The following is a 27,798-nucleotide window of genomic DNA, read 5'->3' on the forward strand; positions in this document are numbered from 1 at the left end:
CATATTAAATGATTATCCTATCCACATAAATCTTAGCTAGACGGTCTAGTGTAAAAGTAACTTTTACTGGTATGAACTTGGCCGTCTTAGTTAGTCTATCGACTATTATCCAAATGCCATCAAATTCTGAGGGTGTCTTAGGCAAACCAAATAGAAAGTCCATTGTCACATGCTCCCACTTCCACTCAGGCACTGGAAGTAGATTGAGTAATCCTGCTGGTCTTTGTCTCTCAAGTTTTACTTGTTGACAGACTAACATCGGTCCACATATTCTGCTATGTCTCTCTTCATCCCAGGCCACCAATAAGATTTCTTCAAAGTTCTATACATCTTAGTGCTACCTGGATGCATGGCATAAATGGAACTATGTGCTTCCTCTAGAATGGCTTGTTTAAGCTGTAGCTTGTTACGCACATACATTCTCTCCTCCTTTTCTAGTACACTGTCTATTCCCAGTTGAATGTCAACCCTGATGCCCTTACTCACATCATCAGCAATCTTCTGAAAACTAGGGTCTTCTAACTGATCCCGCTTAAGGTTTTCTACTAAGGTCGGCCTTATCTGAAAAGTAGCTATCATTCCTCCTGATGGTTCCACTGATAAAGCAGTTCTGGAATTCTTGAACTCTTGCAATAGCATTCCTCTTATTGAACCAATAATGGCCTTCGGTCCCGAAGATTTCCTACTTACTGCATCTACCATAACATTAGCCTTACCAGGGTGGTACTCGATGGAACAGTCGTAATCTTTAATCAATTCAATCCATCTTCGTTGTCTTAGATTCAATTTCTTTTAATCAAAAATATATTTTAAGCTTTTGTGATCTGTAAATATCCTGCAGCGCTCTCCAAATAGGTAATGTCTCCACAACTTCAGAGCCAAAATAACTACTGCCAATTCCAGATCATGCATGGGATAAATGCCCTCGTGTTTCTTAAGTTGACGAGAGGCATATGCAATCACCTTCCCATCCTACATCAACACACATCCCAATCCTTGTCAGGATGCGTCGCAATAAATCTCAAATTCCTTACCTGAAATAGGCAAGGTAAGCACTGGTGCTGATACTAGTTTCCGTTTCAGCTCCTGAAAATTATGTTCACACTCCAACGACCATTCAAACCTCACGCCTTTCTTAGTCAGGTTCGTCAACGGAAGGGCTATCTTAAAGAAGCCCTCCACAAACCTCCGATAATAACCTGCCAACCCTAGGAAACTGCATATTTCTGAAATAGTTGTGGGTTGTTCCCAATTAACTATTGCTTCCGTCTTTTGGGTATCTACACTAATGCCCTCTGCTGAAACAACATGCCTAAGAAATACTACCCGATCTAACCAAAATTCGCATTTACTGAATTTAGCATACAACTGCCTATCTCGCAGCGTCTGCAATACTATTTTCAGGTGGGTAATATAATCTTCCCTACTACCAGAATACACCAGTATACCATCAATGAATACTATCACGAACTAGTCCAAGTAGGGATAAAATATCCTATTCATGAGATCCATGAATGCCACAGGGGCATTTTTCAATCCGAAAGGCATTACCAGGAATTCATAATGTCTATATCTCGTTCTAAATGTGGTTTTTGGAATATCGGCTTCTCTCACTTTCAGTTGATGATAACCCGATCTCAGATCTATCTTTGAAAACATTGTGGCTTCTCTTAGCTGATCAAACAAATCATCAATGCATGGTAACAGATATTTATTCTTAATCATTACCTTATTCAGCTGCCTATAGTCGATACACAATCTAAGTGTACCATCTTTCTTCCTCATAAACAATACCTGAGCTCACTAGGTCGAATGTATCCTTTGTCAATTAACTCTTGTAGTTAAACCTTTAATTCTTTCAACTCAGTCGGCGTCATTCTATATGGTGCCTGCGATATGGGAGTTGTTCCTGGAACTAAGTCAATAGTAAACTCCACCTCCCTGTCGGATGGTAATCCCGGTAATTCTTCAGGAAATACATCCCGAAATTCATTTACCACTAGGACATCTTCTGGGTTCAGCTCTTTCCCTTGAGCAACCATCACATGAGCTAGATAGGCTTTACATCCCTTGCTCAATAGCTTCCGAGCATTCACTATCGATATCAAATTCCCCGCGACTAAGCATTTGCTTCCTATTAGCATTGCATCTTGGCCATTTGTTTTTCTGAGCACTACCTCCTTCTTGTAAACGTCTACTGAAGCATGATACTTACTTAGAAAATCCATCCCCAAGATAGCATCAAACTCCAACAGTTCTAAAGGAAGTAAATCAGCATAGAAGTTCTGACCATTGATCAGTATCTCACAATGATTATAGCATCTATCTACTACTATCACATCTCCCAAAGGGGTAAAGATAAATAACTCTTCAGGTATAGGTTCAACCAACCTATCTATACTAGGTGCATACATGCTAGATATAAATAAATGTGTGGCACCAGGATCAAATAAAACATAAGCAAACTGCGCACATATCATAACATTATCGGTCACAACATCTGGAGACTCTGCTGCCTCCTGGTGTGTCACGGCATACACTCGCCCCTGCTGCTGGGGTCGACCTATGACATTCTTTTTCTTGGCACCACTTGACCCTTCGCCTCGATATCCAGCACTCTTTGGTTGGTTAACTGTCTGGGAGGTCGACTGTTGTGCTGTTGGAACGTCCCTATTGATCTGGGAACAGTCCCTCTTGAAATGCCCTGTTTGTCTGCACTGGAAACATGCACCTCTGCCACTATAGCATGCCCCAAAATGCCTCTTGCCATAACTAGGGCATATCGGTCTCCTATCTGTGCTACCTACTGACTCACCAGCTCGTGGTATCTCTGATCAACTAACTGCACCGGCCGAGGATCTTGTTTTCCTTCTCTTAGATCCCTGCCAACTGGTTCCCCTGAAATGGCTTCCACTAGTCTATGTTGCCACTGGAGATCGGAATCCCCTATCTCTAGGCCCTACTACAGCCTCACTACCTCTTGGCAACTGCTCAACATCTGCCAAACTCCGCTCAACTCGTATTGTTGTTTCTACTAACTGGTTAAAATCTAGTCAATTAGCCATAGACGTCACTGAAGTTCTGATTTCCTTCTCCAAACCTTGTTCAAATTTCCTGCATCTATCTCTTTCCTCAGCAATAACCAGCAGGGCATACTGTGATAACTCTGTAAATTTCTGCTCATATTCTGCCACCGATATCGTTCCATATGTTAATATGAGGAACTCATCCCTTTTTGCATCCTGAAACGAGCTGGGGTAATACTTATCTTCAAAGGCCTTCCTGAACTCAGGCCATAACATCACATCTGTACTGGCTCATCTGACGGATATCACTTTCCACCATTTCTCTGCTCCTTTCTGTAGTAGAAAGGTGGCTAATCCCACTTTCTTATCCTCTGGACAACTCATAACATTGAAACGTTTTTCAACTACATCCTGCCACAACTCAGCTTCAGCTGGATCTGTTGTACCTTTAAATGTCACAGCCCCTAGGGCTTTAAACCTCTCAATACCATATTTCTTTTTTGGGTCGACTCGTGTAGAGCCCACACTGGCTGCTAACCTCTGCACTATCTTGTCAAACACTGCATCTTCTAGCTGCGAATCTGCCCTTGCTTGGAGATACTAGACTCTCCCTCGGACATCGTTTCCTAACCCACTGGATCATTCACCTTTTTTTTGCCACCTGGTGGGTTCTCCCCAACCTCCGGGCCTCTATTGGTAGGGTCCGTGTTCCTGCCACCTGTCTGCTTACTCGGTCTGCCATGTTGCCTCGGCATTTCACCTAATACAATGTATACATGTTAGGGACTCACACTTAGGGACTTGGACTTATGCATAAACTTCTCTCTCATTCCCAAAACCTTATGCTCTGATACCAACTTGTCACACCCTCTCTCAGATTACCCTTTTATTCTGGAAGTGGATATGACCGTGGTAGTTACTAGCCCTATTGCCAGCACTCAGCACCCAAGCCTTTTAATCTAAATACCAACCTATTCATCTCATTAGTAATATATGCAAACAACTAACCTCCCTTAAGGTTCTACAAAGATTACATAAATACATGCATACTGCCAAGACATTACTTTTATAGAAAAAAAAAACATTCAGAGGTGGCCCAAACATTCCTACAAAAGCCCTAGTCCCTCACAAAACATGTGTACATAAACATATCATCAACCTAAGTCTTTTAATAAGCCAAGTCTTTCGGTGGCAAGCAGCAGCAGGATCAACCTTGAGAAAACTGACCGCTACCTAAAAAGGGAAAACACAGAAATTCTGTGAGCTAAAAGCTCAGTGAGTGACTATAGAATCGTAAAGCAACAAGCGTAGCATAACTATAAACATGTAAATATACGAATGAGTAAATTCAAGAAATTGTCTCTATATGTAACTGTAAACCATTCTCAGACATCATTAAACATTATTATTCCCTAGTTGAGAACGAGCCTAAATGCTCTAACTCCAAACGTTTATTACCGATCAAGAGACCCATACTTCGGTCTCTCATTTATAACTGCCTACGTGCACGTGGCCACACTACGTACCATCATATTTTATACGCTCAGATACCTTCTTAAATTTTTCCTTCAGTATCGAGCTACTATGATACCTTCTCATATGTCCTACGGTATCAAATTAGCTAGATACCTTCTCAAATGTTCTTCAGTATCAAATTGGCTAGGTACCTTCTAAAATGTCCTTCGGTACCTAATTGGTTAGATACCTTCTCAATGTCCTTCGGTATCAAATGTGTATTTTGTAACATCAAATTAAGTTCCATTACCTAGTATTTACATAAGAGCTATTCCATTGCCATTCATTTACACAAGAATTCATTCTCTCATAGCCTTCCTCTAGGAAGCATATATCAAAATCAGAAACATAGCTTTTGTAATGGTTACACGACATTCCTTGGCCTGTGTTACACACATTCAAGCCGGGAAACATACATTTAAGTCATTCTCCAACCATTTTTTGCTTGAGGAAGTATAAATACATCATTAATGTCACTGTGCTTTACTTGATCATATATGCATGAGTATTGGAAACCTTAAGTTTACTTAGTCACTCACCATTCGTCAAGCAGTTATTGGTTTATAAATTTCCCCTAGCTCTTCTTGGCCTAAAAAGATATAATTCCCAATTAAACTACTTAGAATTCCTAGTAAAATACCTCAAATAATTCATTTATTAAAGGAACTTCCATCAATACAGATAGCTTTACTAGCGAGATCCCCTTGAGCGAGGTAAGCGAGATCCCCCTGAGCGATGCTAGCGAGATCCCTTTGAGCGATTCTAGGGCGATCCCCCTGAGCGATGCTAGTGAGATCCTCTAGAGCGATGTTAGCGAGATTCTCTAGAGCGATATCAGCGAGATCCTCTACAGCGAGATTAAGCTTTTCCTGTGAAATTTTTAATGACACTCACCTCAATTCTTAGTGAGATTTCCCTCTAGAGTGAGATCCTCCTTACAAAATCAGTGAGATTTCCTTTATAAGCGAGATCCTCATGCCCAAGTCTCGCTATAATTCTCCACAATGAACTGCTTGCTTATTCTTCACAAGCAGCTGTCTGCTTATGCATGAATTCCCTATTATAACTTCAAAAATTCATAACTCAAAATCCAGAGCTCTTTTCAAGAAACTTTCTTCTACAAACTTGTTTAGATTTGAGTTAACTTACTTACCTTAAAATTTCAGCCCAGAATTCCTTATATTTAGCTTGGAACTTTCAAACTTCACCTTGGGCCCTGATTAATCTGTGGTTCTGCCTCTTCTACAAATTCTCCACTTTTGTTCTTCTCCTCTTGCAATTTTTTTCCTACAGGAAAATCTTGAAAACTAAATTCTCCCAGCTCTCAAATGGCACCAAATTTGTTAAATTTTCTTTTGTCAATTGCCAAAATCATGGTTTTGAATTTTCACGTTCCTTTTAATCTTTCTCCCGCTTCCTGAGTTCAAAAAGTAGATTGCTACGTCACCCCACACTTAGTGCCTTCAGAAAACTAATGATTGAGTTTCTTCATTTAATATATTTTCTTCCCTTCCTTCATAATCCCTATAAACAACATGAATTTCTACTTAATAAATATGTAATATAACATCCCTTGTCTAAACATGCTTATCTAGGGAACCTAAGTTCAGGGTTTACATAGCACACCCTTTAACCTAAACAGAAGAGAGAATTGATAGAAATTGATCGCAGCATTGCAACCCTCAGACTGGCGTTACAACGCAGCCCCGTGTATGGGGTGAAGAAGAGACGCACACACGAACGACTGGGAGCGTCAAAGGATTCGTAACATTGCAACATTAATGGCAGCATTGGAATGCTACCTTACGAATGCAATTATAGTCTTACCGCGTCGGGCAAGCGTTGGACTAAGGCATGTAATAAGCGTTGTGACGCTCTAATAGGGCATTTTGGTCATTTTCACTCCTTTGAAGCCTGGATGCTCAAACCAACTCCAATTTACTTCAAATTGACCCCATTTAGCTCCAAAAGCTCGACTCTACCTCTCAGTTGCTCTACAAAATAGGATAATTAACATATAAAATCCCTTAATGAGCCTTAATTAAGCAAGGAAATATAGCTCTTTTTGAGAGCTATCAGAATTCGACCAACCAACTCAACATGTATAAGAAAATAAACAATTACACAATGATCATTTAATACATTTAACTTCTATTCAACATATTCCATTTCATGACATTCACAAACACATTTCATAGTTTTCCCATCTCCTGTTATATATAAACCATCAACGTAGTTTATGTACTATAGAAACACTTTTTATAACTATACAACCAAACAACCACTTTTGTCCCTTGCTCCTAAAACTCAAATACATATAGTTCGTGATATACAAACTATTTACAACAAACCTTCAAAATCATGTAGACCTACATTGTAGCAGAAGACCCTTGTCGTGTGGCAGTGGATAACTCAACTTAATGTTGAAACTTTATCACTACCTAGGGGAGGGGGGAAACATAAAACATTGAAAAGCATGAGTGAAAGCCCCGTGAGTAGTAATTTTATATGATCATAAGTTTTCTCTTTTTAAATCATCAATAAAACTGGTCAAACCATTCAGTAAATAATAGCAAAGTATGAATGATTCAGTAACATCTTAAACACGTGCTAGTAAACCAGTTGCATGATCATATCTCATAAAGCATATTATAAAGCATTTAGAGGTTATCAAAAAACCACACGAAATCTTTACCGAAATACTTGTTTAAAATGGCGGGTTACTCTGGACAAGGAATGCCTCCGGCGATATAAACCAAAGCACAAGGTCATACGTGTACGTAGGGCTGCCTCAATGCTAAACATAGATACATACTAGAGGCCCAGGATACTATGGACTTCTTAATATACTCTAGCCAACCTGACCCTAATAGCCCTCTGATAGCTTGGGTGACGCTGCAGGCACAGGTTCCTCTGAACTTTTTGGTATACTTTGGCCACATCTAACCCAGTAGCCCTTTGATCGTCTGAGCGGTGTTGCTGAAACACATTCATGTAGCATGGGAAAATAACCATCTCTCGGGGACAAGAATTAGAAGTTTGAAATCATTTTCATGAACCATTCCACATTCTTAAAGCCACCGTTCAGAGGTTTTCTTACAAAATCATAAAAAACACAATAATGTAAAATCAAATTCCAAAATACATTTTAAAAAATCCAAGTCATATCAAATCAATGAGAATTCATAAATCAAGATTCAAGCGTTTTTGAAATAATAATCAAGTAAAACAGATCATGTCATCACCTTTCATAAATCACAATAAACTGTTCTACATATATTTTTTTCATATCAAAATACTAAAAAATAAACCACTCAGGCATGAGTTCCTTGGCTTATAAGCCTTGAACAAAATCCCAAGATTAACCCTAAATAACCCTTAATGATTCGATGAGACCAATTGAACTCAATTTAATTCCTAAACCCTCACATTTTGCCCCTTAAGTCCATTTTTCTCAAATGATCCATGGCCCCAAAATCAATTTTTAATACAAAATTTTTCATTTAGAGTTAATATATCAATAAAATTCTATATTGGCTTCAAAATTGCTCACCAACACCTAAAATGCTTAACAACAAGCAAATGGGAACCAAAAATAGGTATGGGCACATGACAGGGGGCGTGGGACACGCGCTAGCATGGCAGGTGGGTGCACGCATGTGTGGCTTGTGGACGAGAGATGCACGCACGGAGCTGGGCATGCGTGGGGAAGGGGGGGTGGCAGGTTGCTATCTTCGCCCAATGAAATGCCTATTGCATCCCGATTTTCCAAAGCTTCAAAACACCATTTCCAGTAAAATAACGTCTAAATAAATTTTATGGAACTCAAGAGGGAATTTTTAACTAGTTTACCAAAAATATTGGGTACAAAAATCGTCCTCTAAGTTCCTTGAAAACTCCTTCAAAAGCAAGCTCAGATTTATCTAATTTTCAGACAATCTCTACTTCCTTTAAGTTTTCTCAACCTTTTAGATCTCCAACCACTCCAACAGCCCTACAGTTTTCTTCTATACTCAATCAACTTTCATTTTTTCCAAAAAACATAAAGATGGCATGAGTAAATTGGAAGAACTAGCCTTCCAAAAATGTCCTTCATATATTGCCAAAAACTGCCTTTTTTCATCTAATTATTTTGAACCAACCAACTGTTTGTTTGATCTTTTTGATAGAATACACAAGCATGCAACAAAAGCAAACATAATAAGTAACCATTCTAATTACATTTAATTTGAGTTATAAAACATGCATATTCAAGTGGGTTTCAATTACATACCTTTTAAGATGAAATCTTCAAATCCATGCTACTCTTCACTCTAATTTAGCTCCAAATCAGTCCCTGAACCACCAAGAGGTCTTCTCTACTATTTTCAGCCTTGAATTTGAGTGGTGGAACTCAGATTTGAGTGAATTTGGTAAGTAAATATCTCGGCTTGAAGAGGAAGAAGAAGATGATGCAGAAACTGTTTCCCAACATTCAAAATTATCTGTCCATCATCCTCATCTCAACCAATTTGAAATGTTTTATTACTCAGCTGCATGCAAACTCCTTCAGTAATGGAATTAACCAGCTGCTACTTCAAATTGGAAGATGAATTTGTGTGTGAACTAGGGAGGGAAACCTCCTACTAGCTTTAAATGTGGGAAAAACCCACTTTGAAGTTTAATTTCCAAATTTCTTAATTTCTTGCTTTTAATTAATTCTAAAATTAATCAAATTATGATTTAATTAATTCTCAATTAATCAAATCAAAATTGCAAAATCCAATTTCTCAAGTTGAGTTTAAAAATGGAAATTAATTTGATTTTTGATAAATTAAATATTATTAATTATTTAATTTAAAATCAAATATCAAATTAATCACACAATAAATTTAAACATGAATCCTATTCATGTAGTTGATATCTTAATCAACATTTAAATATCATTAACTCAACAAATGAAACATTAAGTATATCGAATATAATTAAGCAAAACCTAATTTGATTTTAAACTAATTCAAACTCAAAAACTCTAATTTCAATCTGAACATTTAAATATCATTCAAGGTGTTCATGTTTTACGAGGTAGTAGAGAGACTTTATGGACCAACAAATCATTACCTCCAATGATTAAGATTAATTGGCTAATCTCTTTAGACTGAATTAATTAGTATTCACTACCTATCGAGTCACACCACAATAACTTGATAGTTGCACTCTTCTCACAGGTTATTTGTAATATCGTCTAGATCAATGTGTTATTTTACCCTCGATATTATGTCTTGTTCCTTAAGTTCCAACTGATCCTCTAATGAACAATTGATTTATGATCCAGTCACTAAACCAAATCCCTCTCGAGCCAGTGAGATGGTGGGGCCATTTGTTCAAGACCTGGATTTTGTACTTAAAAAAACAACCATTCTCTTATCCCTAAATCGGGTAAGCCTGAATTCGGTCTTGCACCCTATGTCCCCAACTATCTACCCGGTCTTACCCCTGAAATAGAAAGCTTATTAAACCGGCGCTGTTGAGCCAACCCTCTCCTATGCAAATCTAAGGATAATCTCAAATAAACCGGAGTTCATAGTTAGCTTAGTATTACATCGAGTTACCTAGGTCATCTAAACGAAATAGTCAGTCTGAAATAGTGAACATCATTATAAAGTAAGAGTGACTTATTTCTTGGTTCGATCTTATGCAAAACTCATTACATAGGATGCCCCCACTCCTCATGTCAATACATGAACGAATATGGATCACTTCGTTTATAGTATTTTTACAACAACTTGTAACAGCTACAGAGTAGACCACATCCAATAGTGTTACCAAAATAAGGTACTCAACCTTAATCATGTACTATAGACTGTTTTGGCTATTTACTCGAACTTGATCCATCTTTATGTCTCTACATAAAGTTGAAGTATTCATATAATAGCCATGGATCTTAATTTATTAGATTTAGACTCTATGAATGCAATTAATAGATTCAATACCTTTATTGAAGAAATGTTGAATAACATCTTTTATTGATAATAAAATATGTTTAATTTTACAAACTGCGAGTTTTAGGACATAAAATCTAACAATACAAACTTGGACTAAAACTCCAGTGGATCAATATATACAAATATATACAATGTTGAGTTACACTGAGAGAACAAAAAGTATAAATACAATAAATAAAGGCATTAAATACCCATATATTCTCCCACTTGCCCTAGTGATAAATATCTTGTAGACTTAGTCCTACTAGGTGACCCTCGAACACTTTAGTCGAGAAGGCCTTCGTAAATGGATAAACTAAGTTGTCTTGTGAGGCTATCTGCGTGACGATTCACGTCTCCTCTATGTACAATCTCCCTGATGAGATGGTACTTCCGCTCGATGTGCTTTCCTCGTTTATGGCTTCAAGGTTCCTTTGAATTTGCATCTGCTCCACTATTGTCACAATAGTGACAGGCAGGTGCATATTAGGAACTACTTCCAGGTCAGTCAGGAACTTTCTGAGCCATACTACTTCTTTTGCTGCTTCACTTGCAGCTACATACTCAGCTTGCATTGTGGAGTTTGTAATACAACATTGCTTAATGCTTCTCCCCACAACTGCTCCTCCATTAAGAGTGAATACTGACCTTAAAGTTGATTTCCTTGAATCTATATCGGTTTGGAAGTCAGAATCAATATACCCAGTAAGGATCAGATCATTGGCATTATACACGAGCATATAATTTCTCGTTCTCTGAAGATACTTGAGAATGTTCTTAACTGCAGTCCAGTGATCATATCCCGGATTAGACTGAAATATGCTAACTATTCCAACTTCATAGCATATATCAGGACGTGTACAAAACATAGCATACATTAAGCTCCCTACCGCGAATGTATATGGAATTCATGTCATTTCCTCAACCTCTTGAGGTGCCTTAGGACTTTGTTCCTTCAACAGATGAATTCCATGTCTGAAAGACAACATTTCTTTCTTGGAATTTTGCATTTTATATCTAGACAACATCCTCTCTATATAAGATGCTTTAGACAGTGCTAATGTTCTGTTCTTGCGATTCCGAACTATTTGGATCCCAAGAACATATTGTGCTTCTCCTAAATATTTGGAATTGTGTAGCCAGCCATCTCTTAATGTCAGCTAGAAATTCTACTTCGTTCCCAATGAGTAGAATATCAACAACATACAACACCGGAAAAGTGACAGTTTTGTTAATGATTTTCTTGTAAACACAAGGTTTTGTTCAAAATCATAAAATTTGATCGCAGTGTCGAATCTCATATTCCAGGATCTAGATACTTGTTTCAACTCATAAATGGATCGATTAAGCTTGCAAACCTTTTTCTCTTAACTCTGTTCAATAAACCCTTCTGCTTGAGACATATAGATACTCTCTTCAAGATAGTCATTAGAAAGGCTGTCTTGACATCCATTTTCTATATTTCATAATCATAAAATGTAGCTATGGACAAGAGTATTCTAATTGACTTTATCATGACAACTATAGAGAAGGTTTCTTCATAATCTACCCCCTCTCTTTGGGTAAACCTTTTACCACAAGTCTTGCTTTATAGGTGTGTACCTTACCAGCTTGGTCTCATTTCCTCTTATAGATCCATTTACAACCGATGGGTTTTACCCCTTCAGGTTGATCTACAAGATCTCAAATAAAATTGAAATACATAAATTCTATTTCAAGGACCATGGCTTTAATCCATTGGTTTTTATCCACATTCATTGCCTATTTAAAAGTCAATGGATCCTCTAAGTCATCATCTTGTATGATGACTTGAGTTTTAGTTAAACCCATGTACCGATCAGGCTGTTGCACAACCCTCCCACTACGACGAGGCATTCTCAACTCTTGAGAGTGATGTGAAATAGCAGTTTCATCAATAACTCTTGTTCGTGGACCTGCTCTGTCAACAACTCTTGTTGATCTATTTTTTGTTTCTCTAGACATTTCATCTATTACTAGCTTACTGCGAGTTTGATGATTCTTCATGTGGTCTTCCTCTAGGAAGGCTGCATTTGACAATACAAATACCTTGTCTTCCAGAGGATCGTAAAAGAAACCACCTTTCGCTTTTGAGTAACCTACAAATACACATACTTTTGAATGACATTCCAACTTTTTAGGATTTTGCACCAACAAATGTGTCGGGCAACCCCAAATTCTAAAGTGACGTAAATTTCCTTTACATCCTCCCAAAGCTCGTAAGGTATTTCAGAAACACTTTTTGAGCGAACCATGTTCAAAATATATACTGCAGTTTGAACTGCATAACCCCAAAAAGAATTTGGTAACTAACCATAACTCATGATGGAACGAACCATGTCCAAAAAGGTTCTGTTTCTCCTTTCTACCACACCGTTTTGCTGAAGTGTGCCAGGGGTTTTGAGTTGAGACTGGACTCCATGTTCTATCAAATAGTTTTGGAATTCCAAGTCCACATACTCACCACCTCGATCTAATCGATTTTTATTAAGCTCTGGTATAAATTGATAGGATACACAGGCATACAACAGAAAGAAACAGAATCAATAAGCACTCTAATTACATTTAATTTGAGTTCTAGAGCATTCATATTCAAGTGGGTTTCAAGTTACATACCTTTTAAGATGAAATCTTCAAATCCAAGCTGCTCTTCACTCCAATTCAGCTCCAAATCAGTCCGTGAACCACCAAGAGGTCTTCTCTACTATTCTTGGCCTTGAATTTGAGTAGTAGAACTTAGATTTGAGTGAATTTGGTAAGTAAATATGTGGGCTTGAAGAGGAAGAAGAAGATGATGCAGAAACTATTTTCCAACATTCAAAATTCTTTGTCCATCATCCTCATCTCAGCCAATTTGAAATGTCTTATTACTTGGTTGCGTGCAACTCCTTCAGTTATGGAATTAACTAGCAGCTACTTCAAATTGGAAGATGGATTTGTGTGTGAACTAGGGAGGGACACCTCCTACTAGCTTCAAATGTGGGAAAAACCCACTTTGAAGTTTAATTTCCAAATTATTCAATTTGTTTCTTTTAATCAATTCTAAAATTAATAAAAAATTGATTTAATTAATTCTCAATTAGTCAAATCCAAAATTGAATAATCCAATTTCTCAAATTGCATTTATAAATGCAAATTAATTTTATTTTTAATTAATTAAACATTATTAATTAATTAATTTAATATCAAATATCAAATTAATCACACACTAAATTTAAACATGAAACCTATATATGTAATGATATTTAAATCAATATTTAAATATCATGAACAACAAATTAAATATTAATTATATAGAATATAATTAAGCAAACCCTAATTTGGTTTTGAACTAATTCAAACTCAAAAACCATAATTTCAATTTAACATTTTCAAATTGAAATTAAGTTTCAACAATTCAAATTGATATCATTCCAAATTAACTCAATTTAATAATTCAAGGTTTTCATGTTTTACGGGCTAGTAGAGGGACCTTATGGACATACAGATCATGACCTCCAATGATTAAGATTAATTGGCTAATCTCTTTAGACCGAATTAATCAGTATTCGTTAACTATCGAGTCACACTACTATAGCTTGACAATTGCACTCTCCTCACTGTAGATGTATTTGTGTCCACATGATTTAACCATAACTAGTAAGTCGACCCTTCACAAGTTAGAGGTCGACCTCGACTATGCAACCGAAATTGAGAGTCAAGGCTGGGAATGGACCTAAGAAATCCTATCAATTTTTGGAGTTTTGAGTTGTTTCGAATCCTATGTTACAACCATTCGAGGGGATAGACCGAAGGATATGTCTTCACCAAATTACTATGAACTACTTCCCTCATTCATCTTGCTCTTACCCCATACAAACACTTTCCGAATGGAGCAGTTGAGGTATAACCAACACGAACCATTGTATGGATCTCACGGTGTGAATTTTGTGGGGACGTGAAAGTTGAAATCAAATATATCATATATTTGATTCTTATAATTGAACGACTTCCCCATATTCACCTAAATCTTGATTCATGCAAATACTTTTCGAATGGAGCAGTCGGGGAAGAATCGCCACGAAGTATCACTTAAATCTCAATTGTGAACTCTTAGGGACGTAAAGGCTAAGAATAACGTATTGTATATGTTATTAATCTCCCACTGAAGTGTTCTACTACTATTTGGTTAAATTTATACTTAGGTTTATATCGGCTAATTTAAACACCCTATGTCTAAGTGGTTTATTCGAGTATAATGCTTATAATTGGATTTTAACCTACGATGTCTATGTGATAAACCGTTTTATTTTCTCGAACTGCTGACTTACGCTTATAAAACCGGTTAACAACGCTCAATTATTCGACCACAATCCCCAGGTAGAAGGTGTTCTGTAGACCGTGAACTTAAGTACCCCCAGCCTTAGACAGGATTATATACTAGTTGAGTTTGTAACCGTGATTTATTAGATAGCGACCTATTTTAACTATTAAAACAAGTGTTTAACCTACGTGAGCATACAGCTTATCTTCGTTATGGATTTTAATGTCTAATTCAATTTTATAACAACTTATAAAACTAGACATGCTTATATATCCCAATACGATCAAAGGCATCAAATTTAATATAACAATTATATTAAAAACAGAAACCCTAAACATGCATTTTATACATTATAATAATTTATAACATATACTTAATGCATATAACATGCTTCCTGTGGTGGGATTTTAAATCTAAATGGCATACTATATGCACAGACATGTTTAAATTTAAATACAACAAAAGTTGTAACACCCCACACATGTTTTTAGTAATAATGTAATTTCAGTAACTTTATTATTTGGGATTTCAGTAATTGTTATTAGTTGAAGGGCATTTTTGAAATTTTGGACTTCAGTGTGAAATTATTCAATTTGAAATTCAAATTTAAAATTAATGGCAAGAATTAATTTTCTTTTGAAACGGAAAGAAATTTAATAGTATAAAACAGAAAGGAATTAAATGTAATTATATTTACTTCCTTTTTTATTATTATTATTATTATTATTATTATTTTTATTATTTTTTTTTTAATAAAAAATCAAACCCCACCCCCTTTTCTTCCTCAAGCGTCGTTCGCTTTCGCCGTCACTGGATCTATCGATTTGGGTAAGATTTCTGCCTTCTGGGTTTGTTTTCAGTTGATTCTTGAATATTCTTTGGCATCAATTGGTTGATACCCATTGTGTTTCAACTTTGGATTCAAGTTTGTGAAGGTATTTAGGTGTTGTTCAATGAAGTTGGAGTTTGTTTTAGCGAGTTTTGGTAAGTTTTATGCTTTGATTACCCTCTTGTGGATGGTTGTTGAGAAATTTTGGTAAAGTCATTTGGAAGTGATTTTTTTGACGAAGCTACGTATGGATAATTTATTTGAGACATTGGTAGTGAAGTATGTATTTGATTCAAGCTTTAATCATGTAAGCCTAATTTCAAATTATAATTAGGGGGTTGATTCAAGAATTTCATTCAAGATGAAGAAGAGTTTGGTTTTCTAATTATTTGGACTTAAAATTGGAGGTTTGGAAGGTGAATTTGAATTGGACCACACCTTAGGTAAGGTTATCTGGAAATATTTTGTAATATTTGGGTGTTTGGAATTTGGCCTTAACTATTAATTTTAAAGCTTGGTTTATGTTTAGGCTTGATTAAGGATTCATGAATTTCACAAAGATTCAATTGCTTTTTGGTTCGACCTAATATCAAGGTAAGTAATCTTACTACTGGAACTGCCCACGGGCCATGCATTAGATGTATGCTAGCATGTTAAATGAAGGTTATGGCAGAATGACAACATGAAAGATTGATAGTATATTATTAAAGTATGTTCTATTACGAGATCCGAATTATTTATTTATGTATATAGACACTTGAATGCTAATATGAGATGGTATGTGCTTCCATGGTTGTATTTGATCTGATGATGTTGAGGTATACATGTATGTTGTAGAACCATGAAGTTGAGGTATATGTGTATGTTGTAGAGCCATGATGTTGAGGTTTATATGTATGTCATAGATTCGTACAGTGATGATTATGATGTTGAGACTGTGCAAATGTCCTTACTGATTAGTTAGATGCCCATTAGATTTTGTGTTTCCTTCGGGATTCACCAGTTTGTGTTTCCTTCGGGATTCACCAGTTTGTGTCTCCTTCGGATTCACCAGTTTGTGTTTCCTTCGGGATTCACCAGTTTAGTGGGCATACTTAACTACAGTAGGATAGGACTCAGTCTCTTTCTGTATGTTCATGTGTGTATATGTTTCACCATAGGTGGGTATCTAGAGGACATAGATGCCTAGCTGACCCCAGTAGTGGGGTTACTTACTGAGTATTTCATGCTCATTCTTTCTTATGTTGATGTTTCAGGTAAGGGTAGAGATGCACCGGCGATGGCGCAATGGAATTCGTGATCGTACCACTGGGACTAGTTTTTACGCTTCCGCATCATGAAATTTAGAGTCCTTATTTTTCCCTTAATGTTTAGTTTTACTGTTTGAAACTTATTATTAAGGATTTTTTTTTTATACTTTTAATAGTCTTTACGAATCATGGGTACCCTATTATTGTTTTAACAATTGCATTTAATAAATGGCTTTTGAACTTCTCTTGTCTATTTAGCATTTATTTCAACATAAAGAGTATCGTTTTAAATGCTATGCATGCATTTATTTTAGTAACGGCCTAACCTAAGTCCTAGGGGGTCGGGTCATTACAGTTGGTATCAGAGCCCATGTTTTGGGTTCTGTAGACTGACTTACTATGTAAGTCTAGATTGTCCCTGTGGCCCATGAATGGATTCCTCGTCATCGCCAGGTATATCCTATCAATTACAAGTTTTATGATAGTTGTGCATTAAAATATTTGTTTAGCTTAAATGCACCAGTTATGTTCTAATGCTAGGACAGTGACTCGTTAGAAGTTATTATAAGAGGATTATCAGGTACGACACTACAAAAGGAGGAAAATAAAATAAAATAAATTATGAGGTCACTTGGCACTAGTTTATCTCATGGGAATTATGTTAAAAACGAACAAATACATATACCTCAGTTCAGAGATCTTAAAGGTTGATGAAACTATGTAGAGTTATGACAGTTTAGAAATAAAGGTATGTATATGTTTAAGCCCAGGAATAAAATTGTCTTGACAAGAATTCATTAAGGACTAGTGTTATGTTTTGTGGTGCAATTGGAGACATTATAAATAAATTCCTTCACATGGCACATTCTCGAAAATAAGGTTAAAAATTGTTTTATGGATATGAAGGACAAGAAGAAGAGACGATGGATTTATTAAAGGTTTTAAGATATTAAAAACCCAACATTTTGAGAAGAAATTTAGAAAGGATTCATAAGTCATAATCACTTGGATAATACTACGACTTGATGGAGTAGATAAAGTATATGTGATGATATGAAGAATTATTTTGGAATATTTAGCTAAGTTGATGTCATTAAAGGAAGCTAAAATAGTTGGACATGACCTTGGACTTAAAGGGGATAAAGTAAGGTGTTATTTGTTTAGGTTGAAGGATTATTCTAGTATACCTAGACGAAAACCAGAGCCTTATTGTGATGAGGAGATCCAAGTTAGGCAAATTTGAAGAAACAAAAGTCTTTTGGAGTTTAAAAGTATGCAAATTGGCAAAGAAGAATTCTACAAGATGGAAATTCTTAGTGAGAGAGATAAGATTTATGGAGGATTTAAGTAAAATATAATTTAGTAAAGAGATTATGTTTCACATGGAAAGTGGAAAAAAAAAAAAAAAAAGAGGTGTCTTGAATTTAGTGGTTTTATCAGAGATAAGTGTGAATGAGAGAAAAGTATCCAAGAAAGTTTACTCTCTTGGAAAGAGAGAAATTTAATGTGTTCGAAACTTTTAGTTAAGTATGGTTTGAAGGCTTGATAAGAGGGGTTACAAGGTATTTGTTTTGGTGTAAAAGAAGAATACCTCATTATCATGTGGAACATTAGGACAATATGTGTTAGATGGAAAGCTAGCTTATGTAGGTGATTGATATGGAACTTTGTTTTAACACAAGAATCTATTACCGAAACAGAAAGAAAGGATAAGTTAAAATGGAGTTACTAGTAATAGTAGATGTTCGAGAACTATTGATATGGTATGTTGAGGCTTCATTAGTTAAGGCGTAAAACATTGAAGGCATTAGTAAGATTTAAGGGATTTGGACTTTGTGTGCAAGTGTTGGAAACATGAACTAGCAAGACCATCAATTTGATTGAAAAAGGAACTTAATCCAGCTCGAGGTAGACAAAAGTGGTAGATGCACAAAAGTAAGTAAGTTGGATCTTCCAATATCACCATTGGCATAAGGGATAGACTTGTAATAAAGTTGAGTTGATAACAAGAAGTTGCTATAGGTGGGTTTGGAGAAGTACAGGATAGTATGTTTTCTCTTGTATGGGCAATGAGTTAACTAGCTCTAAGGAGTAGGAGTAAATCAAGCTATGATTTATGAATCAAGAAGGTTTTATCGTAAAAATTGACTTTAGGGATCAATTATGGTTATTACGAGGTTATAGAAATGTGTTATCAATTGGCTGGTGCTTTAGCATCTAGGGACTTCAAAACCTTATTTTCAGAGGGAATTTTAGACTCATCCACAACAGGGTCTAAGTAATGATATGTGATTGTTTTAAAGCTAAAGAATAATTTGAGGATTAGCTCAAGCCAGTTTTATAGCCCATGATAGTATAGAGCCTTATGATGAGTTTCTCATGAATGTGAGGCTTAATTAGATAGAGTTATTCTTAGACATGTAGACCCTAAGAAAGACATCACAGTCAGCGCTTCTAGAATAGAAGAAGATTTTAGTTGACCAGATTTGTTCTAGTACGTATCTTCAGATGAATTATTATATCGTATGACCAGTTTCTCCACTACACCTATGAAGTTTTCCCTATGACAGAATGGTAAGCTCAGATATATGTTTTTAGTCGATAAGACTTTCTTAAGCTTATAAAAGCTTTCATAGTTCTTAGCTTGAACATGTTAAAGTATTGTTGATTTTCAGCATCTTAAGTTTCATAGTTATGTATGGATGGGGTTGTCACACCTCTTTGATGCTAGTTTCAGCTATGTCAAATGACGACCCATGTTTTACATCCATTTTTGGAAGTCTCCCAGAAGGTGTTGGATCCCAATTAGAATTTATTGTAGCTTTTCACCTATAGACTGATGGTCAAACAAAGCGTTCGAACCAAAAATTGGAAAGTATGTTATGGGTGTATGGGTGGAGTTTTTGAGGAGTTGGGACTCTCATTTGCATAAAGTTTGCTTATATTATTAGTCACCATACTAGTATTAGCATGTCGCCATTGGAGGCCTTATATGAGAAGAGTTGCAGGTCCCCTGCATGTTAGGATGAAGTTGGTGAATGGAAGTTGCTAGGACTTGAGTTAGTGCAGACGACAAATGAGGCAATACAGCAGATCTGAGCACATATGCAAACAGCTCAGGGTAGATAGAAAAGCTATGCTGACGTGAGACGTAAGGACCTGGAATTTGAGACTGGTGATAAGAAGTTCCGAGGTTTGGTAGGAAAGGGAAGCTGAGTTCGTGATGCTTTGGGCCTTTCAAGATCTTGAAGCGAATTGGCCCCGTAGCTTTTGATTAGCTTGCCTTCATCACTGTCTTCAGTTCATAATGTCTGTTATGTTTCGATGTCAAGAAAGTGTGTGACAGATCCATCCCACGTAGTCGATTACGAGCCCTTACGATTGAATGATAACTTTAGCTACAAGGAGAAGCCCATGGAGATCTTTGCTAGAGAAGTAAAAACATTGCGCCGTCGGGAAATTGCTTTTGTGAAAGTCTTATGGCAGAATCACTAGTTCAAGAAGACTACCTGGGAGTGAGAGGATGAGATGAAGGCCCAGTACCCAGAGCTTTTTCAAGAATGAACTTTCGAGGACAAAAGTTCTTTCAGGAGAGAAGAATGTAACACCCTGCACATTTTTTAGTAATAATGTAATTTCAGTAACTTTATTATTTGGAATTTCAGTAATTGTTATTAGTTGGAGGACATTTTTGGAATTTTGGACTTCAAGTATAAGTGCGGGAATTTAATTGTAGGCGTGAAATTATTCAATTTGAAATTCAAATTGGAAATTAATGGCATGAATTAATTTTCTTTTGAAACGGAAAGAATTTAATAGTATAAAACAGAAAGAAATTAAATGTAATTATATTTACTTCCTTTTTTGTTTTATTATTATTATTATTGTTTTTTGTTTTGTTTTTTTTTATAAAAAGTCAAACCCCACCCTCCTTTTCTTCCTCACGTTCGTGAGCCCGTCCGACGCCGCCCAAAGCCGCCACGTCAGTTTCTTCTTCATGACCTCCGTCCACCACTGCTCAAGCGTCATTCGCTTTTGCCGTCACTAGATCTATCAATTTGGGTAAGATTTTTGCCTTTGGGTTTGTTTTCGGTTGATTCTTGAATACTTCATTTACTTTTGGCATCAATTGGTTGATACCCATTGTGTTTCAACTTTGGATTCAAGTTTGTGAAGGTATTGAGGTATTGTTCAATGAAGTTGGAGTTTGTTTTAGCGAGTTTTGGTAAGTTTTATGCTTTGATTACCCTCTTGTGGATTAATTTTGGTTGTTGAGAAATTTTGGTAAAGTCATTTGGAAGTGATTTTTTTGACGAAGCTACATATGGATAATATTTGAGACATTGGTAGTGAAGTATGTATTTGATTCAAGCTTTAATCATGTAAGCCTAATTTCAAATTATGATTAGGGGGTTGATTCAAGAATTTCATTCAAGATGAAGAAGAGTTTGGTTTGCTAATTATTTGGACTTAAAATTGGAGGTTTGGAAGGTGAATTTGAATTGGACCACACTTTAGGTAAGGTTATCTGGAAATATTTTGTAATATTTGGGTGTTTGGAATTTGGCCTTAACTATTAATTTTAAAGCTTGGTTTATGTTTAGGCTTGATTAAGGATTCAAGAATTTCACAAAGATTCAATTGCTTTTTGGTTAGATGCCCGTTAGATTTTGTGTTTCCTTCGGGATTCACCAGTTTATGTTTCCTTCAGGATTCACCAGTTTGTGCTTCCTTCGAGATTCATCAGAGGTAGTGGGCATACTTAACTACAGTAGGATAGGACTCAGTCTCTTTCTTATTTCATGTGCATATGTGTCCCATGAGGACTAAAGCAGTTATATGTTTTACCAGAGGTGGGTATTTAGAGGACATAGATGCCCAGCCTAACCCCAGTAGTGGGGTTACATACTGAGTATTTTATACTCATTCTTTCTCATGTTATTGTTTCAGGTAAGGGTAGAGATGCACTGGTGATGGACAAGCGGAATTCGTGATCGAGCCACTGGGACTAGTTTTTACGCTTCCGCATCATGAAATTTAGAGTTTTTTTCATGTTTCTCTTAACTTTTAGTTTTGATGTTTAAAACTTATTTTTAAGAATCGTTTTTCAAACTTATTTATTATCCTTTATGATTTATGGGTACCCTACTATTGTTTTAATATTTGAAATTAATGAAAGTCTTTTGAACTTACCTTATTTAATTAGCATTTATTTCATCATAACCGAGTGTCGTTTTGAGTTCCATGCATGCATGTATTTAGTAACGACCTAACTTAAGTCCTAGGGGGTCGGGTCATTACAGAAGTCATCCTCGAAATTCAGCAATAAGCCATCTGGAGAAAAAATTGAGGGTATCTGGCTCTCATTTTTTATTCGCTTTCCTTGGTTGCTTCTTAGTGGAAATTTCTTGTTTCTCAATACTTGCTTCTTTCTATATAAGATTTGCATAGGTTCTTCCTCATACGATAGATTCTCCTTAAGTTGTAGTGGTTGTGACTTTAGAACATGTGACGGGCATGGAACATATTTATGCAACATCGATACATGGAACACATCATGTATCTTGGAAAGCTCCATTAGCAATGCCAAATGGTAAGCTAATGGCCTTATGCATTCCAGGATTTCATAGGGTCCTATTTACGCAACATCGACACATGGATTCAGTTTTCCTTTTCTACTAAAGTGTAACACTCCATTTTAAGGAGAAAGTTTTAAGAAAAACTCTATCTCCCACCTCGAATTCCAGTTCTCGACAGCGTTTGTCAACATAACTTTTCTGGCAATCTTGAGCCATCTTAAGTTTGACCCTTATAATATCAATAGTATTTGTAGTGATTTGCACTCATTCTAGACTAAGCAACTTTCTTTCACAAACTTCATCGCAACATACTGGGTTCTACACTTCCTCCTATACAAAGCCTCATATAGAGCCATTTCAATACTTTAGTGATAACTGTTATTATACGCAAACTCCATTAGTGGAAGATGAAAATCTCAATTTCCTTTGAACTGTAGCACATATACTTGATGCATGTCGTCCAAAGTCTAAATAGTCCTTTCTGATTGCCCATCTATCAAAGGACGAAAGGTTGTGCTAAATTTAAGTTTAGTACCAAGAACCTATTGCAAGCTTGGCCAAAATTTAGACGTGAATCTTAAATCTCAGTCAGAGATAACCGATACTGATGCTCTATAGTGACTAACAACCTCTGCTACATACATCTTAGCCAACATATCAAAAAAATAAGTGGTGTTAATTGGTAAAAATCTCGTTGTTTTAGTCAACCTATCAATTATCACTCAGATGTCATCATGACCATTCTAAGTGCAAAGAAGTTCACACAGAAAGTCCATGGTAACATGCTCCCACTTCCATTTTGGCACTGGGAGTGGATTTAAAAGCTCATATGTTTTTTGTCAGATAGGTTCAACCTGCTAGCAAATAATGCCTTCAAGACATATTTAGCTATATCACGTTTCATCCTAGGTCACTTATAGAACAGTTTCAAATACATTTTAGTGTTACCTAAATGCATCGTATAGGCTGAGCTATGGGCTTCCTCTATGATTTCTTGCTTTAAGTCTGACCTATTAGGAAACATACTGGGTTGAATATCCTAAAACTCGCTGTTTGTAGAGTTAAATATTTTATTATTATCAATAAAGATGTTATTCAACATTTCTTCAATAAAGTGGTTATTGAATTTGTAAATTGTACTTGTAAAAACTAAATCCAATAAACAAAGATTTAGGGCTATTATATGAATACTTGAACTTTATGTGGAGACATAAAAGTGGATCAGGTTTGAGTAAATAGTCAAAATGATCTATAATATACGAATGTGGTGACATAAATAGTGGGGGCGTCCTATGCAACAAGTATGCATAAGATCGAACCTTAAAATAAGTCACTCTTACTTTATAACGTTTACTGTTTAATGAATATTAACGAATATTGATTATTTCGATATAAAGAGTTTTAGCCAATTAATCTCAAGTTGTTGGAGCTCATGATCTATAGGTCCATAAGATCCCTCTACTAGCTCGTAAAACATGAACACCTTGAATTAATAAATTGAGCGAATTTGGAATGATATAAATTTGAAGTGTTCAAATTGAATTTAGGGTTTGAATTTGAATAATTCAAATTCAAATTAGGGTTTATATAATTATATTCGATATAATTAATTAATGTTTAATTTATCAAAATTAAATAAAATTTGAGAGTCTATAATATTTAAATATTGATTTACATATTAATTACATGAATAAGATTCATGTTTAAAATTAGGTGTGTGATTAATTTAATATTTGATATTAAATTATTATTTAATTAATTAAAAATAAAAATTAATTTCCATTTTTGTTTCAATTTAAAAAATTGAAATATTTGTTTTGATTTTAATTAATTTTGAAATAATTAAAATTAAAGTTTGAAAATGGAAATTGAAACTTGGTAGTGGATTTTTCCTCATTTTGGTGAAGTAAGGAGGTGTTTCTCCTAAATTCACACACAATGCCCATTAATTCCATGCATTTGAAGTGGCATCAACTGGTCTCTTGAGTGTCTGTATGAAAGAGAATGATAAAACTCTTCAATTTTGAGATTGAAAAAAATTAAAAGACGTTGAAAAACTAGTTTTTGCAGAAATGGTTTTTCCATCTCTTAAAACCCACACCAATTCTTCACAAATTTCAGTTCAATTGTGAGTTCCACCACTCAAATTCAAGGCTAAGAATAGTAAAGAAAATCTCTTAGTGGTCCACGACTTCAATTGGAGAAGATAGCAGCTCAAATTCGTGTTTGAAGAGCATCTGAAAAGCTATGTGTTGAAACCCTCTTAATACCCTATGAACATGCTTATTTTGATGTCAAAATTAAGGAATTAGAATGCTTAATGATCTTGTTTTCTTCCGCTGCTTATTTATGTATTTCAACAATCTGAAACACTTTACGAGCTAGTAGAGGGACCTTATGGACCTACAGGTCATGAACTCCAACGATTTAAGATTAATTAGCTAAAACTCTTTAGACCGAATTAATCAATATTCTTTAACTGTCGTGTCATACCACTATAGCTCAATAGTTGCACTCTCCTCACAATAGATATATTTGTGTCCACTTGATTCAGTACTTAAGATGGGAGGACTATTGTTTAAAATGTGGATTCAGTACTTAAGAGAACAACCTTCCTCCTATCCCTAAAATAGGTAGGCGTGAATTCCATCTTGCACCCTATGTCCCCAGCTATCTACCTGCTCTTACCCCTAAAATGGGAGGACTATTGAGCCAACCCTCACCTATGCAAATCTAAGGATAATCTCGAATAAACAGGAGTTCATAGTTAGCTCAGAATTAAGATCGAGTTACCTATGTCATCTAAGAAAAATAGTCTGTCTTAAACAGTAAACAACATTATAAAGTACTTCCCGTTACCTATTTGAGAGAGATTGTGGCTTCGCGATTTCTTATGGGCATAGGCATCCCAGGTAATTTAGCTGAGATAACGATGATGTTTGAGAAGAAGCAGACCCGATGGTGCCAGGAACTGTTCCTTCCGTTCAGTAAGGGAATACAAGCATTACTGCGCCATACATATGAAAAAGTATACAATAATGCTGTATTTGGCTCGATATGAAAGACGACCAGCTCTACAACTTTTAGTGCCTTCCAAATTACCATGCCAGACAGGAACACCACCAAGCATTGAGTCATAGTTCCAATAGCGAAGGAATTAGAACTATTGGCGGCCGATCTTCATCCGAGGGTGAATTTCATTCATTATGAACTCAAAGAGGGTCATAGCTTATTCAACTTGCAGTCAATTAGGCTATATGATCTTTGCTTACGACATCTCTAACTATTCGGTTAGCGTCTTTCACTTAATGAATCACGAGACTGACAAACCAGAAAGCAAGGGTGGTCATAGATCACAAGCAAGATCAATGAAAGAAAATAGGCTCAAGAGAAGTTTTTCTTCTTCTTTTCTCGTAGATACTTCAGCGGGTCCATCCTTGCAATCAGCATGGTCGTATAGTTCGATTTTCTTTCATGGTATCCGAGCCAACAAGAGAATTAGGACGCCTCTACTCCTCATGTCAGCACATGAATGAACCAGGATCACTTCGTTTGTAGTACTTTACAACTCCTTGTAACAACTACAGAGTGGGCCACATCCAATAGTGTTACCAAAATAAGGCACCCATCCTTATTCGTATACTATAGATCATTTTTACTATTTACTCAAACCTGGTCCACTTTTATGTCCCCACATAAAGTTCAAGTATTCATATAATAGCCATGGATATTCGTTTATTGGATTTAATCTTTAAAGTTCAATTGACAAATTCAATAACCACTTGATTGAAGAAATGTTGAATAACATCTTTATTGATATAGAAAATGTTTAACTCTACAAATTGCGAGTTTTAGGATATACAACCTAACAAACTCCTACTTGGACTAAAATTCTAGTGGATGAATATATATAGTATTGAGTTCAATGAGAGAAAACAAAAAGAATAAACTAGAGTATTAGATACCCATTAAAAAAACATCTTAAGTCTATGTGGCTTATCCAAGTATAATGTTTATATTTAGATTTTAACCTATGATCTTTAGGTAATAAAACAATTTTATTACCTTACACCACTCATGCATTCTCATAAAATCGGGTTATAATTCTGCTATAATCCCTCGGTAGCAGGTGTTTTATAAACTATCAATTTAAGTATCTCCAATCTTAGACATGATTATAGATCGATTAAGTTTGTAACCAAAGTTTTCTAAGATAACGACCTATTTTAACTATATAAACAAGTTGTGATTTATTAATCCTAGGTGAGCATGTTGCTTATCTTGATTATGGATTTTAAATTTCTAATCCATTTTATATCCTTTTCTAAAACTATAGACATGTTATATCAAACATGAAGCATTCCATACTTTAATATAACAATTATATTAAATTTAAGAAACTCTAAACATGCATACTATATATTATAACTATTTATAACATATTTTCAATGCATGGTACATGCTGTCTATGGTGGGATTTTAGATCTACATAGCATACTTTATGCATATAAAAGATTTAATTTAATTAAACATACATTAATAATGTATAGATAATTAAGCATAAAATGAAACGGATTGGTTTTTGCACCCTAAACAAGCAAAAAAATTAATTACTACATTAATAAATGAAAAAAAAAACTTCAAAAAGCCTCTGGACCGCTCGAACGGCCTGAACCAGACCTCCAGGGCTTCAAAATGGGCTAAACTTGTCAACAATTAAACAAAATCGAACCTCAAAGACTTCAACAAGTCTGACTGGTTTAGTTGAATTGTTGGTCGTTTGGCGCGCACGCGAACTATACTGGGATGAATAACGTCACAACACTTCATCCCAGGGTTGCAACGCCACGGGGGAATGTTCTTCACATTTGGGCTGGCTGAAGAACAGCGTTGCAACGTTATGAAGGTAGCGTTGCAACGCTGTCTCACAGAAGCTTAAATTTTGGAATTCTGCTACTGAGCTTTCTTTGAATTTCCTTCAATTACAACCTAATTTCAACTTTAACAACTCTAATAAATTTAGAGACTCTTGAACATACATTAAGGCCCATAACCAAATATCAAATTACAACAATTACTTGCATGTTGAACAAAAAAAAAAAAAAAAAGATGCCAAAACCCAAAATTCATCCATTTCAGCAACCATTTCATGCAACTCATGAAAAACATTCTTCATACTAAAATTAACGTAAATTGAGTGCTTAAAACATGCTTAGATACCAATTGATGGAGTCGTCGATCAATAAACGTAAGCTATTAAGGATTTAAGCACTCTAACTACATCAATTTTAGATAATTAGCATGCACGTTCATAG

The 27,798-nt window shown here is 35.7% G+C and overlaps 1 protein-coding gene across 1 annotated transcript in view; it reads right to left on the bottom strand.

Moving 5' to 3' along the window:
* Positions 1-252: 252 nt before the first annotated feature.
* LOC150032069 (uncharacterized) overlaps positions 253-27,798 on the bottom strand; it is an 80,354-nt gene continuing 52,808 nt past the window's right edge. Inside the window, exons 3-10 of the mRNA XM_090308372.1 lie at positions 3,674-3,786; positions 3,343-3,566; positions 3,075-3,282; positions 2,816-2,929; positions 1,848-2,717; positions 1,552-1,674; positions 1,035-1,470; positions 253-746 (exon numbers count right to left, since the gene is read on the bottom strand). Coding sequence (XP_090164498.1) covers positions 253-746; positions 1,035-1,470; positions 1,552-1,674; positions 1,848-2,717; positions 2,816-2,929; positions 3,075-3,282; positions 3,343-3,566; positions 3,674-3,786 — 2,582 coding nt within the window. The remainder of the gene's footprint in view (positions 747-1,034; positions 1,471-1,551; positions 1,675-1,847; positions 2,718-2,815; positions 2,930-3,074; positions 3,283-3,342; positions 3,567-3,673; positions 3,787-27,798) is intronic.

This window comes from Benincasa hispida, chromosome 12 (assembly GCF_027475165.1).
Source record: "Benincasa hispida cultivar pf3 chromosome 12, pf3_genome.v1.1, whole genome shotgun sequence".
NCBI lineage: Eukaryota > Viridiplantae > Streptophyta > Magnoliopsida > Cucurbitales > Cucurbitaceae > Benincasa > Benincasa hispida.